Source organism: Porites lutea, chromosome 1 (assembly GCF_958299795.1).
Source record: "Porites lutea chromosome 1, jaPorLute2.1, whole genome shotgun sequence".
Taxonomy (NCBI): domain Eukaryota; kingdom Metazoa; phylum Cnidaria; class Anthozoa; order Scleractinia; family Poritidae; genus Porites; species Porites lutea.
Window position 1 is genome coordinate 46,233,189 of NC_133201.1, and position 16,294 is coordinate 46,249,482.

A 16,294-nucleotide genomic window follows, 5' to 3' on the forward strand; every position below is an offset into this window, starting at 1 on the left:
TACTGTGATATCGTTATCTATAAACTTATTTCTTATTGCATGGCTTGACTCCAGCTTCATTTCATATCACTGTTGTTTCTTTTCATTTTTCTTTATCTCTTGTCTACTTTTTTCAGTGCAAAATTTACACTGAGAATTGTGTTATATTGTGTGGATTCACGATTTTCACATTCGCCCAAGAGTGCACATTGTTTACCAACCAAAATTTCGCTTAACTATTCCTTCCATTTCCTTTTGGGCATTACAGTCTTTCCAAGGGAAATTGAAAAGCAAATCTTGGGAGGTAAACGAGGTTATATGACCAAAGTGAAAAAGGTGAATAAATACGAATTATTAAACGAATTATTTCGTTTATCATATTTGAGATAAAAGATGGCTTTTCTCTTCTCGCAGTTTTATTTTTCCCACAAACACGACCTATTCATCTTATACACTGTACCTGTAATACCTTAAGGTAAAAGATTAGGGCATACTTGGAAAAAAAAGTCGCTTGAAATTAGATTAGGTCTTAATACTTAATATCTTACTTGTTCTGTGTTTGGAGAAAACGAAAGACAAAGGGAAAGCACTTTTAAATACGCAAGATAATTAACAAAATGAAAACAAGGTGAAATAAAAGAGGAACTACGGCAGCTGAAAATCCTGCCACATTGTGTTGCAACTCCAACTGCACTGGTCAAATCACAAGGCAGATCCTGATTGACATGTAACTCGCAGCGATTCTTATGATACCCGAGATCTTTCAAGAAAATTCTTACGGGTACGAAGAGTTTACAGTCTGTAGTAAAACGGGCTGAAATGACTGAAGTTTCAAAATTAAAATGCCAATTTATGTAGCAATTTCAGCATAATCAAATTGCGCTTTTGGCAAGTTTAATTTGTGAGAATAACATCCCAAAAAAGCAATCACCTTTAGATTTATATTTACCTAAATTGCCATTCTATGTTTCCAAAAATTAATTGGCCAATTAACATTTTCCTGGCTAAAGTGTTGGGCCTTTTAAAAGAAGATATTCCAATTTTCTCTTTCGTAAAATGGAAAGCCCCGCCGGGCTAGTATCGAAAATTTATTTTCCTTCTTAGCTCAGTTCAGCGAAGTATTCAGTACGTTTAAGAAATGAAGGGTGTACTCGTGTTTTAATAGATATTTAGCGACCCGCTTAATGATTAAAAGTTGTTTAAAGGAAGTTAATGATACAATTTTTATACTCCACTTTTCAATATCGATACACTCAATCCGAGCTCTGTTCAAAAGGACACAAAAATTCTTTTCCCGGTGCGACAGAAAACAATGTGCAAAAATCTAAATGAAAGATCAGAAGCTATCCACAAAGACTGAATTGAAGACAGCTATTTAACTCTTTGTAAATAATCACAAACTTTGGATTAAAAAAGTTTTTGATTGCCTCATCTCGCGTATGTTGTTCTGAATGACATTTATGCTATGTTCGTTTATTAAAATCGCATTAAAAAACGTGCTCTTGTCCAGAGAAAACAAAGAAATCACTCCACAGGAAACATATTATCTCAGCTAAGACCGGCTAAGAGTGGAAAAGTAAACAGTGACGAATTTTAGGAAATTTGAATTTACTTTTTCAAGAACAAACGCCAATTCTTTTCTGCCATCTGCTTCAGCAAAGGCGATCGTCAAAACATTGAAGTCTAATTTAGGCGGCTCATAATTCCTTACTATTTATCTGGAAATGACAAATCATATTCTGACCTCTTAACACTCAGTGTAGGTTTCATTGTATTTACTAGCTTAAAACCTCCTCTAATTCCTCGTTCGAAAAAATTATGTTTTGTTTGATTGGTCTGATACAAATGAGTATCTTATCGGTGTGGCGTACGGTTAAAACAATCTCAGGAAAACACTCAGTGCTATTCCGAAGCTAGATTCCCAGCCTTAATCTCATTTCTGAAAAAAAATTGTATTGATAAAAATACCCAAGAAGGTCAGCTCTGGTAACGGAACTAAAGGAACATAGTATGTTTTCTGTGTGGCAAAACGCGTTAATTTTCCCGGCAAGCATTGATTAAAAACGTTCTCTTCCTGTTAGAAGCCGTATCGAAATTTCCTCAGTTATCAATAATGCATTTAAGTTTGTAATAGATAAAGTATCTTTTTCATGTTGACAACAGCGCCAAATTCGCTCTGTGGGCAACTTTTCTGACGAATACGCAGCCCTGTAGTGTTGCCGAATTTGACGGTGATAACCAACAACGCAATTCAAAGTTTTTAAAGATTTGTACCTTGCCACAATAGAAGCACAGGGCTAAAGTCTGTGCATTCTTCATTAACATCACAGTTTTTGTTGACTGTCGGAAACTAGGTTTCTAAATCAAATCACAATTAGAACTATTCTTATGACAACAGTGTGAAAAAAAATCACTTGTCTATTATTATTTAATCTTAACTTGACGCGGTAAGCGATGCAGGTGCCTCAAAACAATATAACCAAGTCACTAACCTTGGGTTCGTCCAAAATTTTAAACTACCTCAAAATTGTTTGATTGTCAAACAGAGACGCATTATGGCCAGAAAAAAAGTTCAAGCTGCGTCAGCCACTACAATTGGGTGAAAGCCATCCGTGGCTGCACTCAAATGGAGGGGCGCGTGCCATAAATTACGTGTATTCACACTGAACGCACTAAACACATAATACGGACCGATAATTAAATTTCATGGTGTGATATGAGCCGTTTGTAAGAAAACAAGCAGTTTTGAATGCGATGATACTGTAATTAAAGCATAACAATAGTTTCTTGTCAAGGGCTTTAAAAAAATATGCGTTAAAGGAAAATCATTTCTAAGCATCTGAGATCCGCTGTTATACCTTTGCAAACGAGGTATTTTTTGCTATGAAGGTAATATAGGTCACTTATTTGGATAGCACGTGTGGAGCATATTATCTTCAGATTCTATATGCATAGAATCAACATTTCAAAGCAATGGATTGCTAATTGTTTTGATGGCGAATAAAAGTGTAAAAAAGCTGCGAAAACACTTTACCGCCCAAACAAAAGTCATTGATGAGCAGATTAAATTACAAAAATGCTACTGATATGCATGGGCTTTCATTTGGGCCACCAACTTTAATTAGCTCTTTTAACCAATGACAGATCTCTTAAGTCACGTGATTAGCGCGGCAGCTGGACTAGTCAAACTACAAGGTGCGGTGGCAATGTACAAGTCCAAAAGCCCCTTCAACGTGTGCAAGAGACTATAAAACGCCAGAACCGCGAGAGGAAGAATCCAAAAATTTTAACGAGCCGTTTTATTCGTAGCTTTGTTATGGACGTGGAGCATCAAACATCGATAGTAGGTGAGGTGATTGGACTTTAAAGTGCGCTCATTCGTAAGAATTTTAAACTGACAGGCTACGGAAGTTTTTCTACGTAGTGAGTTTAAAAGTTTGGAGTCCTTAAAGGGTTTTACTTTTAATTAAAATCCCATTAGCTGGAAGACGATACTAAGGTATACCTATGTTTTCTCTTCAAAAATGTAGACTTTATCTTTATTTTTTCATGGTGGTAGCCCGCTTGATTTTAGTATTTTTAAATACGTCAGTGGAGAAACTAATTTTTTTTTCTCAACGATTTCCACGGAAGCAAAGATTTCTTTAAACAGATTATTTCTGTCATTTAGTAAACCTGGAATTACTTCGTACGTCGCCAACCAAAAATGGTTTCTCTTATTTTACAAACTCGTGTCCCGTGAGTTACTTCTTATGACTTTTTTCATTGTTTTTGTCTTGACTATTACATTCGTTAGAAGACCACGAAATGGATCGTGAAAACCCGTCGCCGAAGAAACTGGAAGCAGTGGAACGCAAGCCCGAAGTTCTTTGTAAAGTTTGCGGAGATATTTCTTCTGGTCGTCATTATGGAGTCTACACGTGTGATGGATGTAGCGGTTTTTTCATGCGTAGCGTAAGGAGAGATATGGTCTATTCCTGCAAGGGAAATGGAAATTGTGTCGTAGATAAAAAGAGACGAAATCAGTGCCAAGCATGCCGCTTTCAAAAATGTCTTGATGTCAAGATGAACCGATTCGGTAAGTGAGAAAGTTAGTCTTAAAGTTACTTTTCGATCATCGACAGGCGTACGCTCTTCCTCACACCCCGCGACTGACTCGCCGGGAAAATGTAATTAAAAAACGACCCTGATCATAGATTTTGTTTTGGTTTTTGTCACATATCTTAACAGAGAAGCTTAACCTAATTCCGGGGTAACATTGTTGAATAATCGATGAACACAACGCTTTGCCAAGCTTTTTGTCCTCAATTTTCAAACCCATGTATTATGACTAAAAAGAGGGCGGAATTCTTTTAAAATATGACACCCTTTTCACTGGAGCCATTTAGAAAGAAGAATTCTTTTCTTGGTATGAGAGGTAAAGCAAAATGTCCTGCTCCTGAGTAAAAAAAAAAAAATTAAAATTTAATTCGGTGACAGAATGTTTACTTCGCATCATCCAAAACGTTAAAATTGAAGAATTTCGTTGAAAAGTCCTAAAAGTCGAGTTTGAGGACTGCCCCTGAATAGTTTAAAGTTGAAACTCTTGAGCGACGCAAATCCTTATCACAATTTATACGATGTTTGGTATTTTGGAATTCTCTTTAATTTGACGACATGATACGTATTTTGAAAATGATATTTTGATACTCTGGTGGAGGGACATTGTTCCCTAAATACATTGAATTTCGAAGACAGCAATTAGTTCCAATTAATCTTTATAATAAAAAGGAAACGTCAAACTTTCGTCCAATTTTTCAGGGACAACAAATCACTGTGTATTTTCGCAAGCTGCGGTCGTAGAACTTTCGCAATTAAACTTTATTTATTCAGTGCTGTGCCCGCGCAATGCTCTAAGAAATTAGAGTTTCCCGACAAAATGGTAAATAAATGTGTCCTAATGAAAAGCTAGCATGATATCGCGGGAAGATTAGAAAAACAGTAAATTGTCCGAAGTGATAATCAGTGAACCATGACCGAAAACAGCATATGTCGTCCTAATGAGTACAGGTGAAAAAACCTTTTCAACTGCTGAAAAAAAAAACATTTGGCGGCAGCTTTGAGGAAAAGTTTACATCCTGTAAAATGAAATTATTTGGAGTTTTAGCAACATTTGATGAACAACAACTTACATTTTGGCTTCTAAAGGAAAGGCACGAGACTGGGTACATTGTGATACTAACTGAAACAGCTTTCCGCAGGTGATGTAAAGGGATTAGTCGGGAGGAAATTTTTCTATTCATTAGAAAATCTGTGCTGTATTCTTCTTTTGAAATGTAACTCGCCTTCATTCTTCCCTAAACAATAAAATAAGTTTTCTGCAAGGAAACAAATGCATCTATTGTATGAGCTATATACAATATCTCACTGAAAACTTTCTGCTAAATTGACGGACTACATGGAGGACATCACTACTTTAAGCTTAAAAAAGGATCCTTGTTTGACATTGGCGCAAAGAACCAAAGGAAATTACTTTTCCTAAGGTAGAGGAAAACACCGGTGTTAACACGATTATGGTTTATTTGAAATACAGGCAATTTAGTAGCTCCACGCCGCTGTTTTGAATAGATTAATATAGATAGTGATACGCTATTGTAATACTGGGGGCAGCAGTGAGAACTGGATGATAAAATAAACAAAAACGCGTGGCCTTCGCTAAACATTAAAACGCCTTTCTTTTGACGTTATTCTCATTTAAAGAGCTTAAGAAACCACAGTTTTTTATTATAATCCTTCCTTTACCTTGCGTTTTCTACATACAAATATTTTTATGTTTTTCAGTGTTTCTCAGGGAGAAAAAATAGAGCTTTGTTCAACAAAAGGACTGTTTATGAAATGGGAAAGCCAGACCTGTGTTTAAGACACATCTTTTGTGGTATCTTAGCATTTCTTTTAAACAATGATATTACATTTCTGGGCAGTATTCTTTCGTTGTCTTGAATTAGGCCATGCCAAAAAAAGCTTTATTATAAACAGGTTGGATTGTTATGTAACGGGATCCTACAGAACTCGTAAAATAATTTTCAAATTATTGTGAAAACTTGCCACAAACTTGTCTTGAGTAAAGTCAATAAGGAATTATTTGACCAGTAACCGCTAAATGAAGAAATATTTTCATCTCATATGGATAAATTTCACTGATTTAAAGCAAGCAGGAGGCCACTCTGCTAAAATTATCTTTAAAAGCCACAGATAGATTACAGTGAGAAAAATGATTTCAAAAATTTTTCAAGTTTAATGAATTAAAAATGTTAGGAATCTTCCGTGTTATGATTTTGCTACAACCCTTTTATATCGACCATTGGGGTGAAACTTTTCATGAAAATAAAAAAAAATAAGAATTAAAAAAAGAGGCCGGTTGATTTAATTTGGATTTTATCCAGGAAGCCTACATTTCCACTGCATTTCGAACAAGCCTTATAAACTTAAATACTCTGAAGAGCTGTTGTCGAAAAGCGAGAAGATCTAATTAGCAAACAAATGTTGACCAAAACATTTTTTCGGGCGAACAGTCTCTAAAAGTCCCAGGACATCTTTTGGATTGTAACGGCAATACAGAAGAGTGGTTTTTAGATTCAGCAGTGATATGAAGAAAGTTATAATCAAGCAGAAAACAGTAAGTTAGGGGAAGCGTTATTACATGCAATGTTGCACTTCAACTAAAAGTAATGATGAAGTGGTTAAAAAGTTTTGCAGTCAAATTTATCGAAAAAAAGTGAAGGAAAAAAGTCCGTTTGAAAACAAGAAGCGACTACTGTGTGGTAAAATAGGTTTTTTGTAAGACTCTAAGACTGGCTTTTGTTTTTTTATATATAAAAGGCATTTTTGCCAAGGTGACGACTTATAGGCTTTGTATGACAGGGTATTTGAAATTATTTTATAGAGAAAAGAAGTCAACGGAATTATTTTACAGAGAGTTTGTATTATGATTGAATAAAAAGGGCGAGAATTGAATTCATGTAGCAGGTTTGGGTTTGCAGCGTTCGTCTTGCGTTTCATAGCTTGTACCCCAGAAAAGAAAAGGTCGGAATGTTTCAGCAGTAACGGAACTTGACAAGTGAAAACGAAAATTGAATTTTACAGGGCCATAGACAAGCACAACCTAAACCGACCCTAAATACTCAAAAAGTCTAACTGATAGCTGAATCACTTCTCTTTCGCATTTAAACCGTCTTACGAAGTAAGCAGTGAAGTTTCTAACTAAAGATTCTGTTTATCCAATCGTATTAATGTAGAAAACAAAGAATTCAAGATCAAATGTAGGAGAAAAGACGGATTTTCGATTCATTGTGTAATAAATTTTAATTGCTTTGTCCTTAAACTGCGTGTGGGAAAAAACAGACAGTCTGAGGTTTCTCTTTCCTTTCAGTTTATCAAGGAACAAAATTGTTCCCTCTTTGCATCTCGCTTTCTAACTATTGCATTTAGCTTTGTTCAGTAAAGTATGCAATCTGTATTGCATCTAATCGATAACTTTTATATTTAAATTCGAAAGTAATCCAGGAAGAAACCTCCTTAGTTCTCCAAGGGATCTTTTGTAAGAAACAATGGTGAAATGCAATCACCTAAAAGTACTATCAGTGAAACTGAAGCATTAATAAAACATTACGTACCCGCCTTCGTAGACAAAATTTTACTCCTAGGTATTCTAAATATTCTATTCAATAATTTAGAAATCGCGTTTTGAAATAGCCTTAATAGGGCCGTCCAATATTGAAAGACATTCTACTTTTGAAATAGTGGTTTTCTCATTGCTACCGGCTCCTTCGAATAGGGTTAACAGTCCTGAAACAGTTTCATTGCGATAACAACACTTTAATTTTATTTAGACCTAGTGTTGTTCGGTTCTCGCTTGTCACTAACATAATCAGCATTTGATAACGCCCTCTGAATAAAGTTTTATCATTAAAGAGAGCTTTCTGCCTTAGCTTTTTGTCTAAAACTGTTCAGCTGGTACTGGATACATATTCAGCTTGAGAAAAAAGCTAAATTTGATTCCAAAAAATAATACCACAAACAGAGGTCATTGATGTTAACTCTAAAGTATCACTGTCCTTCGAATGCCTTTATCAATTATATAAACGGTGATCCACACGCGTGCTTAATGAAATATTGGCCTTCATGGCACAGGGTAAACTTAAATTGATTGAAATGACAATTTTTTTAACCAAGCAAGTATACGTAGGTTTTACTTGTAAGATCTTAAAAAGCGAGCTTGGGTCGATTACTTTGTAAATAAAAATATTTTTTCTACCTCGTCCACTTATTTAAAATCTGATTTGAAAAGTATGATAGACAAGGAAGGAACGAAGAACAGGAAGGGTCCAGAAAAATGCCTCGGAATAGTAAAAGCCCTGTCTCTGGCTGCTTGGTCGACATACCAAAATGTGCGATTCCATTTCAAGCCAGAATTATTTAGGAACATGCACATAGCACACACGACTCCACCTGGTAATACAAGCCAAATATTGCTTTATTTTGTGTCAAGAAGTCTCATCTTTTAAATTTCTTTTCAATTATAGCCGTTCAACAAGAGAGACAACCAAACTCGACTAGACTCCTTAAGCCTTCACTAGGAGAAGAATATGCCAGCAAAATCATGAACAGCGATTTTCTGACGAGTTTGATTGTGGCGGAACCTTGCCGTGAAGCAGTGCACAGGTTCGCACATCAAAACCCCGGTATCCCTTACACCCCACAACAAGAAATAACGACCTCACTATACTCTTCCACACCAGATGCAATCTGCGAATCGGCTGCTCGTCTGCTGTTTATTTCTGTGAAATGGGCCAGGAACATTCCATCGTTTGTGAATTTACCTTTCCGAGATCAGGTGATTTTGTTAGAGGAAGGTTGGAGGGAACTCTTCATTATGGGCGCTGTTCAATGGAATATGCCTTTGGAAGTGGCACCGCTACTGGCCGCGGCGGGCATGCACGTCGACAACACGCCAGCCGAAAAAATAGTCGCAACCATGGCTGACATCCGCATGCTCCAAGAAATAAGCGCACGCTTTCGAAGTCTGCAAGTCGGCGAAGCTGAGTTTGCTTGTCTAAAGGCAGTGGTGCTCTTCAAATCCGGTAAGTCAGAAATTAAAAGTCGGGAATAATAATCATCGAGTATATCTTAAGCTATGTTCAAACTATACCGGATAGATTTTGCGCAGGCACAAAAGCCATGTAAGATAGGGTTTCAGTTCACATGAAGAATGGTTATTTCAATGCCATTTTATGTAACGAAGCAAATCTACGCTGCACCCGCCTGTCTCTAACGTGGAGAGTCACATATCGGTTAGGTGTTCATAAAATATCGGATTGCTTTCGATAGCCATCCGATATTCTGGTATAGCGTGAATAACTTCTACGGTGTATTTCTTTTCTTTTCTTTTCTTTTCTTTTCTTTCTTTTTTTTTTTTTTTCATTTATGTTCTCTTTTGTAAATGGTTGTCTTCCGCAGCTTTAAGTTAAAATAAAAATCCACCATCGAGCCAAAATCATAGAAAGTCAGCCGTACGGGATCACAAATTTATTTCCAAACTTTAAACTAAACAGGAATTTACCGCGGATAAAAAGGGGACTGAAAACTTACGTTTTCTCCATGCGCGCTCACCATTGACAGAAAGTGTTGTGTTATTGTCAAAGTCGAATGTAAACCTTCGGTATTTTTCTTCAAAAGTCGGCTGCATCGGCATTAATATGTTTGTATTTGAATTAAATTCCCCCATAAAGTGTAGAGTTGAACGGAATTTTGCGACTTTACCACAAAATGAATTTAAAGTACGCCGCTGCTTTCAGAAGTTATCTTTTAGAATCATTGTTGAGATTTTTAATTTTTTAGTTATCGTAATGTCGGCAAAATGCTCAAAAATCCCGGCACAGGAATACTTTTGAAGCCAATTTTATAGGACTAGTTTTTTTTTTTATTTATGTAATTTTTTTTTCGCTATAGTTTCACGCGTTTTCACTGTTAAATTGAATATTGGAAACTTATCTCATATCTGATGGGCGACGTATAAAATCGTAATAGACTAACCAAGTTCGTAAAAGGCATTAATCAACTAAAATTGAAAGTCTTGTATTTTGAAAGTAAAATTTATTCTAGAAGAGAATAATCCATTTGTCGCTCTACAGGCGCACATGTAAAGGACCTCAGATATTAGCGTGTATTAATAAGCTCAAGTGTGTTTTTTAGTTCTGCTTTATTAGCCGGTCGTATCAATAACCATATCATAGCTAAATCAAAGCCGCTTAATTTTCTGTAATTTAGTTCCCGCTTTGAGTCCACACTTTCGCTCATCTATAATTAAAAACCATTTCTCTATGATTGAATTCCTTAATAAGCTTGTATGCTTCGGTTATTGAAATGTTCCTAATTATGGCGATTCTAAGTTTCTCATATTAACTTTAATCAAATCTGAAACTTACACTCTTTCATATTAATGATCTGGCAAAAGAATCGTCAAACTTGTTATCTGTGCTTCGTAATTATAAAAAGTAAGGGCTTCAAGAATTTGTTCAAAATCATTTACCAGCACTTGTAATGAGCATTTTTTTCTCTTCCAAAATAAAGAAACAATGGAGGTTTTTGGAAGAAGATGCGAAAACATGAAGTTTGTTTTATTTGCCAAAGAGTTTAGAGTTTTGTTATTCCTCTGTCGGAGTTCGTAGTTTCTTCAAGAAAGTTCAAGTTGACATTGGTTTGATCAGTGTGGAGATAACGATAAAACGACCTAATGGACGATACCACAAAGAGATAAATTGCTTCTAGTTCTAGAGTACTCAAAGATGGTCATCACAAACTATAGCCGAAAATAAACTGATGTTGAAAAGCGCTGGTATGTCTGTTTACGCCAAAACTGTTGAATGGAAACAACTTTATTCCAAAAGATAGCTTAAACCTTCCAGACTACTAAAGTATTATTCGAACTGGATCTTTGGTTCATAAAGCAATTTATCTGTTTCATTTAAACAAATAGACATAACTACATTGCACATCAAACCGAGTCTTGCCTTAAATTGATACCTCCCTATCTCGAAACAAAGCAAGCCTTGAATTGCTTTATTCAATTTATTGTGTCTGTCCAAAAAGTATAGAAAAAAAGAAACTTTATCTACTAGTTCCTCCGAGCTTAAACGAAGTGAGTTTTTAACAAGAATTAGGACAAAAAGCAAGAAGAAAAGAGGAGCCAGTCGAGTACCTTCCTTTTTCACAATGTTTGTAAAAATAAACGTGTTGGATTATTCTACACTGTGGTTTATGTAACAGGTGTTTTCAAAGTAAAAAATAATATAATAAAAATCATCCTGAATTATTCTACCACCCGCCTTGACTCGGATGTCAAGTTATACTCAATAACATCCAAATTACATCAGTTGACAGACCTAACTTCCCGCGCTGGATACAAAAAAGTCAAGATAATTAATATCTTGCATTTCATTCAAATGCAGATTCAAGAGGCGACTTTCCACACTCGATTCTTCTTTACCACGCGCGTCAAAAGCCTTTTTTCGTTCGAATAGGGCTGCCCTAACAGAAAACTTATTTTGATAGACAAGCGTCACTGAATTAACTAGATGGTTAAAGTAAAGTTCTGAAAAAAATAAGAGTTTTAAATCTTTCTTCATTGTATCTTTAAAGCAACAGATAAGACTGGTGGCAAAAGAAGACGGTTTGGGTAGTTTGTTTGTAGACATGAAATCTATTTTAGGGAATTTCTTAAAGACATAATAATGAGGAAACCTTTGAATACAAAAATGAATATCTACGGACTAAATACTGAATTATTTACAATTTAGCAAACAACCCTAACTGTAATTTCTCTCAAGCTAGAGTCGACTCACGACATCCGAGTCTTTGAAAATTCGTAACAGGTTAGATAACTATACATGGTTTTAAACCGCCACAGCCTTGATAATTGTTAATTCGTAGTGAAAGTTAAAAACATTTGAAACAGAAGCGTAAAAACCCTCAAGCGTAAAACTCTGTTCCAAAGCTGGGTTTTTTCTGGAGAACCAATCAAAATGCACTTCTTTATACGCAATTAATGATTCAAGAGAATGCTGCACGATTGCTTAAAAACCTTGTATCGCGATGTAAACAATGCAACACATAGGGCAATCAGTACAGTTTTACGAGGTTAAATTCGGCGATCAAAATCAGAAAAATATTTCCGGAAATGGCCAGGATTGACTCCCTCCGCTAGGATGGTGAGTGAAGCCAAAGTCCTTCAAGGTCATTTATGAAAAATATGACCAATGAGATTTTTGTCAAAATTTACCGATTGGTTGTTTATGTCGTAGAAACTTACATTGGTATTTATTATTATTTTTTGGGGGGAGGGGGGGGGGGGCGGGGTGGGGGAAGGTATGTATACATGTGAAATGATTCCTAAAAATACCGATATGATTATTTTCCTACGATTGCTTCTTTTTCTGCACTGAAAATTAGTCTCTATTTTGTTCTATTCTAGAGAAAGAAATTTACTACTCAAAAGAGAAAAAAAAATGCAACGGCACCACACTCGTCTACATTTGAGAAAATGAAAATCTACCTCACAGGCGAACTCCAGCTTTAAGGCAAATCCGCCGTGTTTTAATGTGCGCATGCTAATCACGCGTGAAATTATAGGCAAGTAAGGATGCCCAAAAAAAAAAGGAATAAAATTAATCATGAAATGTACCTTAACGGGTCTAGAGCAATTTACTGACGATAGCTAGTGCATGCTTTATATAGCCGCATGCGTCAACACTTTATGCGACCTTAGTTATTCATTTTACTTCACACTTTGCGAAGTAAGCGGAATGTACATAACCCACACTGAGCGAGCGGAAATTATGTATGAGAAAAGTCTTTTCATAGTAAATAATTTGAACACGCCTTAATATATAGCGCGCACATGACAATTCATTCATCGGGTCCGCTTCTTGTAAGTAGAGACCTGTATTTTTTAAGACGAGGACGTGTACGAGAACGAGATTTTCTCAATACTAAGTAGTGCGCGCGCGGGAAAAAGCGGCCTTTTGGCGGGAAAACAAGATAGCTGTCGTCATTCTACTACTAGATTTAGCGACATTGTCGTAGTGGTGGAAACAAGTTATCAAATGTTAGAAGTTCTATCATTTTCCTATACGGAGAGGGCTTCTTAACCTCGTTCAATAAAAATAACCGTGATAACTTTTCTGGTTAAAACAAGTACAATGAAGCTTTTCGGGTTGTCTATTAAAGTCAAATCTCGTCTTCATAGTCGCCCTCTTCCTCGAATAGTAAGGTCTCTAATGTCATTTCCCTGGTTTGAGCCTTAAAAGGGGGATAAGTTTCCAATATTTCATTTCAATAGTGTCAGTCCTCGAGAACGTACGCGGAACACACCTATTCACCTAGAATAAAAACGTTTTGCTGCAGCTTAATATATTTTTTCCTTGAAACTTTTAGAGCTCAGAGGCTTACGGGATCCTCAGCAAGTAGAATGCTACCAGGACCAAGCACAAATCATGTTGGGGGATTACATCAGAAGGCATTTTCCTGGTCAGCAAGTTCGTTTTGGAAAACTGCTGCTTATGTTACCATCTCTGAGAATGGTGAACCCTAAGACGATCGAAGAACTGTTTTTTCGTCAGACCATTGGTAGCGTGGCGATTGAGAGTCTCCTGTGTGACATGTTCAAGTCCAGTTGATGATCTTAAGTATTCAGTTCAAAGTCGGCGCACACACGGAAACCTATCCTGGGGAATGAAATAAGAACATACCCACTGATGTTTCAACACAGTGTTACAGGATGTCTTGCCTTCAAGATCGTGACCTGTGTCCAGATATTCTTTGACCGGGCGTGACATGGGCAGCTCGCCGGACTGATTTGATTTTCGACTGGTCGACTAAGTTTGTTGGTCCACAAATATACAAACGTGTTAATGATAGACAGGGAACTATTCTTCTGGACTTGTATCATAGTCAAACGATTATAAGTGTAGGGTCGGTCCACATTTTGATCCTCCCGACTAGATTTTATAGCAATAATAATGTGTTATAAATCCGGGAACAAGTCTCCTGTTACTGAACGGATTGAACCCATTGTTCTGCTTTAAACTCTAAAGAGGAAATAGAACGTTAGCATAATACCCAAAAATTTTATCTTATGAAAGCTCACAATAATAAAAATCGATCCTTTTACGTAACAACGTAAATGAATTTTTCGGAGGATTGAAACAAGAAGAAACAACAGATAAATTATCAGAGAAAAAATATTTAAGGCAACTTCATATAATTTAAATGTAAATCATCTCTAGAAGTTAAAGGTCGCTAGATAATCACCTTAAAGAGAAGTTAAAGTAAAGAAATAAAAAATGGTTTGACAGTTGTAATAACAATGACTACGATTTAATGCTCGAAACTAATCGAACACTTAAAGAGCCCGACTTTGCCGGTAAAGAGCGTCTTTTTGAATGACCAAAAACTCTGAAACTTAGAACCATCACCTTGTACAACAAAAGTGAGGGTAATAATTTCACTGGGCAATATGTAAGCAACGCTTTCACACGCTCACACTACTATTATTATTCATTCAAAATATTTCCCCGATTCTGATTGGCTAAAAGTACACGTTTAATTCATCATAACCAGTTACTGATGACCAAATTTGGAAGAATTTTGTGTTTAGCGAGGAAATGACATAAAAACTGAAAGCAGCGTTCTTGCAGGTTAATGCACCGTTAACCGAGAAGACCTGGGACGAGGTTGAGTTGTTTGGGTTGTGAAGTTGAAAAATGGCGTACATTTCACTCGTTTCAAGAATAAGAACTAGGCGAAAAAATAGCTAAAAACATGGCAAGAACAGCAAGAAGACAACTCGAAGGACGACATCTGCTATTTGGAGAATATTTGCGGAGCTGAACAACCCTACACGTGCACTGTCGAAGATGAACTTACCTTCGATGGATCGATGGAGGTTACCCTTTTTTATCCATGTTTTGAACTAGGAATTAAATTGAATGAATAATGAAACAATTATTGAATTCGGCTTTCGTATCATATGAAGAATTATTGCAATCTCGGAGAGCGTTATCCGCCTCGGCCTACGGCCGCGATGGATAACACCCTCCTCGATCATAAGATACTCAGCCTCATTCATTAATTGTTAAATAACAAATGAGCCCGAGGCTAAAGACATCAACTTCCCTTGGGCAAAAAATTCCTAAATACGATTCCTCTGTTTACAGACAATAATACCACAAATTACTACTCAACATACACAATTCACAACATGTTAATCTATTTATTTATTTCTCTATTCATTTATTTATCTAATGTAAAAGATTAAATAATACATTTTACGTAAATTCCTGTAAATAATTATCTTGAAAATATCAACATACATTTACAAAAATGAACACCCTCAAACACTAAATTAATAAATAATTATAATTCTCTTGGGCAAAAACTTCCTAAGTACGATTCCTCTGTTTACAGACAATAATACCAGAATTAATGCTCAACATACACAATCCACAAGTTGTCAATTTAATTTACTTATATCTCTATTTATTTTTTATTTAATTAATGTAAAAGATTAATACATTTTATGCAAATTTCTATAATTATATTGAAAATATTAACATACATTTACAATAAACACCCACAAACACTAAATTAATAAATAATTATAAAAATATAAAAAAGTACACTTGTTTCCAAAAGAAAAAAAATATATGGCTTTAGAACCATTGTCTACATTAAAGAAAAAAGAGATAGGCCCTTTGCAGCTAGCATTAATGTGACTGCTTAGAGCGGTTTTCATTTGAGTGTCGAAAAGTAATTGGTTTTGCACTTTCTACACGATGCGATTGGCTTAAAAGATTCGCGCCACCTTTTCATCCAATCAGAAGTAAAACCAAAGCCAATTGTGACGCGCTCGCATGCATTTTCCCGCGCTTTGCGTCAGCCACATGTAATTACTTCGAGTTTTGATTGGTTCAATGTATTGTCTGTGTCCTATGTGATTGGCCAGAGTAATTACTTTGGTTTTGGTTTTACGACACTCAAACGAAAACCACTCTAAGGCAACATTATAGTATACAACTTAAGCAATACAAGAGATTGAAAGAGATAGAACGAGCGAGGAAAATTCGTCCGGAAGTCAATTCTTCGGTGACTAATAGGAATAAAATGTTATGATTGTTGAAATGTCTGCAACGTTATTAGGGTTTGTATGCAAAAAAGTGGCTTCAACCGCAAGCCTAGCGGTCCAGAGACTTGCTCAATTGTTACACTTGCTCAAACCCCA

General features: G+C 36.0%; 1 protein-coding gene across 2 annotated transcripts; it reads left to right on the forward strand.

Moving 5' to 3' along the window:
- Nucleotides 1-3,211: 3,211 nt before the first annotated feature.
- On the forward strand, nucleotides 3,212-14,351 carry LOC140939030 (photoreceptor-specific nuclear receptor-like). 2 transcript variants are annotated; one of them, XM_073388590.1, is made up of 4 exons: nucleotides 3,212-3,326; nucleotides 3,776-4,057; nucleotides 8,541-9,098; nucleotides 13,450-14,351. In XM_073388590.1, the coding sequence occupies exons 1-4, from the start codon at nucleotides 3,296-3,298 to the stop codon at nucleotides 13,689-13,691; spliced, it is 1,113 nt and encodes a 370-aa protein (XP_073244691.1). In that variant the 5' UTR covers nucleotides 3,212-3,295; the 3' UTR covers nucleotides 13,692-14,351. The 2 variants fall into 2 exon arrangements, with proteins under 2 accessions (XP_073244691.1, XP_073244698.1); XM_073388597.1 differs by having other exon boundaries at nucleotides 3,225-3,326; nucleotides 3,779-4,057.
- The last annotated feature ends 1,943 nt before the right edge of the window (nucleotides 14,352-16,294 follow it).

Excerpts from the sequence above, each read along its gene's own strand:
- LOC140939030 (XM_073388590.1), top strand. The coding sequence starts at position 3,296 with ATGGACGTGGAGCATCAAACATCGATAGTAG. Across the intron at positions 4,058-8,540 it reads TGTCAAGATGAACCGATTCG|CCGTTCAACAAGAGAGACAA; the intron begins GTAAGTGAGAAA and ends TTTCAATTATAG. Across the intron at positions 9,099-13,449 it reads AGTGGTGCTCTTCAAATCCG|AGCTCAGAGGCTTACGGGAT; the intron begins GTAAGTCAGAAA and ends TGAAACTTTTAG.